Source organism: Mesitornis unicolor, unplaced genomic scaffold (assembly GCF_000695765.1).
Source record: "Mesitornis unicolor isolate BGI_N332 unplaced genomic scaffold, ASM69576v1 scaffold4312, whole genome shotgun sequence".
NCBI lineage: Eukaryota > Metazoa > Chordata > Aves > Mesitornithiformes > Mesitornithidae > Mesitornis > Mesitornis unicolor.
In genome coordinates, this window is record NW_010168339.1 from 18,771 (window position 1) to 24,598 (window position 5,828).

At 38.9% G+C, this 5,828-nt stretch overlaps 1 protein-coding gene across 1 annotated transcript in view; it reads left to right on the forward strand.

Annotated features, from left to right (window-relative positions):
• IQCE (IQ motif containing E) overlaps positions 1-5,514 on the forward strand; it is a 24,131-nt gene extending 18,617 nt beyond the window's left edge. The window contains exons 20-23 of the mRNA XM_010178969.1: positions 158-288; positions 999-1,117; positions 2,293-2,301; positions 5,384-5,514. Coding sequence (XP_010177271.1) covers positions 158-288; positions 999-1,117; positions 2,293-2,301; positions 5,384-5,514 — 390 coding nt within the window. The remainder of the gene's footprint in view (positions 1-157; positions 289-998; positions 1,118-2,292; positions 2,302-5,383) is intronic.
• Positions 5,515-5,828: the final 314 nt, after the last annotated feature.

Genomic DNA, 5,828 nt, shown 5'->3' on the forward strand with positions numbered 1-5,828 from the left:
TTAGTCTTTTATAGAACCTTAAAGACTGCAGACCAAAAGATGGGAATATTTTGCTCTACTACCACTTTCACAATCAGGAGTAAAACGGTGAAAGCTTCTGTCAAGCTTTTGTGCAATCTGTAAAAGGTCAGTTTTCCTTAATCTGATTGCTTTGCAGAACTCCTGCATGTCTTCCATGTCAGACTCCTTGAGCTTGTCTTCTGATTGCAAGGAGAACGATGAAATTGTGACACTCATCCAGTCCATTTTCAGGGCTCACTTAGCACGTACAGGACTGCTTGAGGAGAGGTAAGTGAGGAGCAGATATTTCTGCAATATACAGTAGCAAAATTGTTTTTATTACAGGAGAGGGGTCATTTTTTGATAGAGTTTCAGTATGGGTTCCTTGGCAGAGAAGGAGAACAAGGCCCTTAGCCCAATAAAAACAAGGGAGAGCTTGCTTGTGAGAAAATTCAAAGAGTATACAACTAAAAGAGTTTCTTGTTGCAGCAGTAGTCATCCCTTATCCTATTGCATGTTCTCTTCCATAGCAATGAGGAAAAGTAAAGTACAGTAATTACTCTTTGGGGGGAAAAAAATTGCAATGGCTATCAAACTGACTGCTAGGACATTCACTAAATGTAAGTGAATCCAGAGCCCTGACATGTAAAAGTTAAGGATTATGTGGAGTAAGAATCCCATCTTCCATAGAATCTAGTGACTTAGCTCAGGAAAAAATGCAGTGATTTGCTTACTGTTTAGGTTTATGGTGGCTTTGTCTTGAAAAATACTTTCTTTCTCTCTAAGGTTTACTGCTCCAGAAGTCTTTAATATTGGCTGCCATGGTTACAAGGAGAGTTACATGGTTGTCACCTCACTTTAGTGTCTGAGTTTGCTTCTGCAGGTGATAAGCTTTTACCTTTTAGAGGCTAGCAACACAAGAAACTTCTGCATACTCTCTGAAAACGGACTGTGATTCCTGTTCTGTACCTCACGCTGTGCAGTAATTCCTTTTGCAGGACTTCTGTGTCCAGTGCACCAAGTGAGAAAGCAGATTCTGCAGTTTACATTACAGAGAAGAAACTGGTCTCAGCAGCATGCCAGAGACAACCTTCAATCTTCATGTCATCTCTTCCTGGTAATCTCATTTCCTTCTGTGTTCAAAAGGTTGTCGGTTTTGTTGGGGTGCACACATGATTTTATAGAGAACATCTGCACATGCACACACATGTGCAAATGCACACTTGTACACTGTGTGTCTTCTTTTAATTGCATGACATGTTGCTTGTACTGCCAAGTGCAGTCCCTTAAATAAAAAATAAAAGCTCTGACAGTATCAGTACCAGCTTCCCCACAGTACTTTGCCTATCTGTCACAACTGTGGTTTGGAAAGTCTCTCTGGTGTGAGTAGTAATTATTCAAGGAACATGGTGTTCCCCTCTATTGCCTCTCCACTTCCTTTTTAATCCCCCCAGCCCTGCAGCTGCAGTGTGGTACTTTCCACTATGTCTTGGGCCCAAAGCCATATACAAGCTGCGAAGGTTCCACTGTCATGACTTAGTTTCTGAAGGGGACAGACATTTGGTAACAAGACGTGTATTTAGTCACGTTTTTTCAGCAGTTGTTGCAATAAGGAGAAAAATTTAAGTCCTGGATAACCTGCCAACTAGTACTACTATAATACAAACTGGGAAAATGTCTTTCTTTTTTATGGCTTTTATGCTGTTAGGTTTCCTTTTTGGATTCTTCATTGCTGCTTGTGAGGAGTTAAAGCCAAAGAGGCTTTTAAGAGGATGTTAGAAGTACAGAGTAGAAAATGGAAAACAATGATGCAGATAAGACAGCCTTAGACATGCAGCTTCAAAGGAGTTAAAAATTGAAAAAGGTTGATTCTAACCAGAGTAGGATATTTTAGGCTTTTATAGACCAGCTGGAGGAAAAAGAGCAACTTTGAGGGTGACCTGAGAAACATTGACTTGGCTTTTGTCTGTGAAAAGCTGACAGTCTCTGCAGACTTGCTCAGAAACAGAGCATGCTGTAAGCAACTGAGGCTGTTTCTCTAAGATAGGAGATGGGGAGTAAGCCAGATTTGCAAGGGTTGCGAATACTAAAGTTACCCTTCAGTGAAGGAAAATGTGTTTAAGAAACTTTAGTGTGTTCCATATTCAGGAGCATATTCTACTTTGTTAAGGAGTAGGTAGTGCTTGCTTCTGAAGATGTCACAGTGTGGAGTGATTTTTAGTTATGTCTAGTGACAGTATCCAGAAAAAGAATGCTGCAGCATCCTGTTTTGCCTGGGCTCTACTGCAGTAGTCATTATTGGTATGCTTAGTCTAAATCCAGAGTAAATCCGTTGTGAAATTCAATCCAAAGAATCACTTTAAAAAAAAAATGCGTTGTGCTTCTGAAGAAGTCCTTCTAAGACCCAAGGAAGGATGTAATGTGAAGCTAGTCTGGTAAATGCAGTAGTATGAATACTAAAAGAGCACAGCCACTATCTAGCTATGAAGTTGCCAAACTAACTTTTTATTGCAGGTTATGATGACAAAGTAATGAGTGAAGAAGTTCCGGAAAAAATTATACCAGAAGGGATAGAGAGGAGAGCAGAAGCACTCAATTTTTCTTTCTTGCAGTCCTTTTCTGGTGAAAATCAAAAAGGAGAAATTTGGAGCAAAGCAAGTTATATTTGCTGCTGATCTTACGAATATGGGAGGCGTTTTCAAAATCTGTGATGAGGATCACATGTGTTTAGTTAGCTTGTGAACAAGCATACTGGATATGTGCTTCTGTAACTGCACGACTGCCCAAAAGACTGCCGTGTACTAGGTAGCTCTGTGAAGTATTAGCTCTTGGTGCATTGGAGGGTTTAACCAACCTCGCCCAAAAGGCAAATTGGTAAAAACTTACTAAAGGAAGCAGAGCATTCGGGTATAAATGCTGCCTCTATGAAGCAACGTAATCCCATGGCAATCTGTTTGGTTATAGCAGGTTTTTTACTGTTTGAATTCATGTGACTTAAACAGGTTAAAGTTAAGTAAAAGTCCAACATCTGTCATTCCTAGCTCATGACTGATGTAAAAATCCACTTGCAAAACTGGGTTTTGATGTAACATATATCACTGGTCATCCTGCAGCTTGGAAAGTACATGAGACAAGGAGCTTTTTTTAACAGCTAGTGATTTAAAGCTATCAAATTCCTTTAGGTTTAAATCATGCAGCTGTTGAACAAGCTCTTCCTTTATTTGTCCCAAGTCCAGACTTGCATTTTTTGACCTCTCGATCTTGCAGTGATCTTAAACTTTCAGTGAAAGTATGTATTGCAATGTCATTTAACTTCACTAGCCTTTTGGCATTATTTTGAGAGGAATGGGAAAGAAGAAAGTGTGTTTTAAAGAACCATATATATGTTTTCATATATGTGTGTATATATATATATATCTCTCCTTGCAGATTTTTAATTCATTGTTTGCATCAGATTAGATGTCTCTGTTTTCTTAAAAAAAAACAAACAAAAAAAAAAACAAACCCCAAAAAACAACAAAAGTGGTGTAGCATTAAATGCTGCTTTGTTTTTATTCAGTGTGGATGGTACTTGGAAACGTGTAAAGCCATTTCTGCTGCTTCCGATGAAATGGAACAGATAATAACAATTCAGTCTGTGAAACTTACCATTTTGTTTCTTTTTATCAGAGGAGTGGCAGGAAGGAAGAATATGTTCTGTACCTGCACAGCAATTTTGAATAAGGGCAGCATTTTTCTCTGCATATCTACCCACTCTGGATACAACTATTAACTTAATTTGAGGCTTTTTTGAAATCATCACAAATTTACATACAACCCTTAGCTCTAATCAGTGCTTACCCCCTTCACAAGCACAAAGATACAGTTGTCACTCTGAAGTATATTAAACTGAAAATGAGGACAAGAAAATTTCAGACATCAAGAGCAGGATATAATCAAGAGTGATTTAGACAATGTTATGCTATTTCATATAAAATATCTCTTTATTTTTGGAGTTGCATCTTCTAGTTACCATGCCTGCTTTTGGAAGTTCTCTTTGCTCATGCTTATCACCAGTACTACTGGCTCATAAACCTTCCTGATTTAGTGATTATTTGTTGACGGATGCAGAGAAGAATTTCACTTAAGTACAGAGTCATGTGTTCCTGCCTCTGTAGGTTGAGGTCAGCGTAATGGCCTCCCTGCATTCCTCCTTCCCATTCACAGGCTCTCTGTCTGTCACTCTCTTTCCATTTCTGGGCTGGTTGTGGTCCCCTTTTTTTATTCCACATTCCAGTTGCTGTGTACGCCTCCTCTTCCATACCAGGAGGGGTTTTTTTCTGTGTCAGGAACCTCTTATTTCACTACCCATGGCATGTCTGGTCCTCTCCCCAAGTCCATATTCTCTGTGTGCCCTCCATTTTCCCTTCCATTTCTGTGTCAAAATCTTAGTGGATGGCTTCTTACTTGTCTGTTTCCTCTTTCTACCACAGGTTGTCTTGACTTGTTTTCTTCTCTGGGAGTTAGTGTTTTCAGAGAACTGGTATTTTAAACTGAAAAATAAGTGGAGCTGGGGGGAGAATATTGTGCAAGGAGATGTTAATAGCTGTCATCATTTAGTTCATAGATCTCTTGCAGAAGGGATACAAGCTGTTGGTTCTGCTCATCAGATGTTAGTGGCCTTGAATATATCCATTTTATCCCTCTGATGTTCCAGTATTTACTGGAATCATTAGGGTTCTATCTGTTAATGCTCTAAATGTTTCTTCAAATGTTGGAATCTATGAGATGCATAGAACCACGCATCCAGAAAACCAGCAAAGAAGCAAAAGGAGGGGGTTGGGTGGGTGGGAATAAAATAATGGTGTAGTCACCATTTTTATTGTCATTAAGTAAGGTATTACAGCATGTGAGTAATATTTTTGGTATTTTACAGATAAAAGGATGAAAGACAGTCACTGAGATCTTCCATCCTTTTTTTCCCTCACTGATTTTCATTTTCTCTGTCTATATCTGACTCAAGTTCTCATTGTGACCTTTCTGCTTAGCTTAAGCTTGCTTGAGTCAATTTTTTCCTTTTCTGGCCATCTAATAAATATTTATTTTTATGACCTGAGGTGGCTTCAGTATTGAATTGCTTTACTTTGTGGTGTGTAACCACTTGCAAAGATTTAAAGACAATACGACAAATCACGCATGGTCAGTATGTCAACGCTTGCCGTGCTTGCTGTTTCATTGAAGAGGAACGGGAATAGTTATGTGCAGAAAAAGATAGATCAGAGGTATTCGTAACTGTAAGTAATTCTGGAAACTTAATGACTCAGAGAATATTACACTTCCCACAAGGGCTTGTTTTTGTCAATGTTGTTTATTGATGACCTTGTTTCCTTTGTAATTATTTCAGCCAGGTCCTGTGAGAAGCAATCGCAGCCAACTCCCTCCCTGTCTGTGGATGACGCTCACTCAGACGATTCAGATGATATTGTCATTGTCTCTCCGTTGTTGCAGATGAAGAAACACTACACCCACTTTTAAGTTTTGGTAACGGGCTCTGGTGATCATGAATTACTTGATTCACAAACAAAATGTTTGTACTGAGTTGAAGCACATAAATTATGAAAAAAGGGGGAATATCAGCCCCTTTTTAATGACAGTTGTCATTATTTCAGCCATAAGTGCGTAACGGTTTGATACGTCATCTCTGCAGACTTTGGCTGACTGTTAACCTTATCCTCCTGGTATGCAGAGAGTTTGATTTTTAAAAACTAAAACAAAACACTTTAATGTTTTGTCTCACAATGAGGATTATAAATTCAGCTGCCAAATTTAAATGAAAGGAATAAACCCTT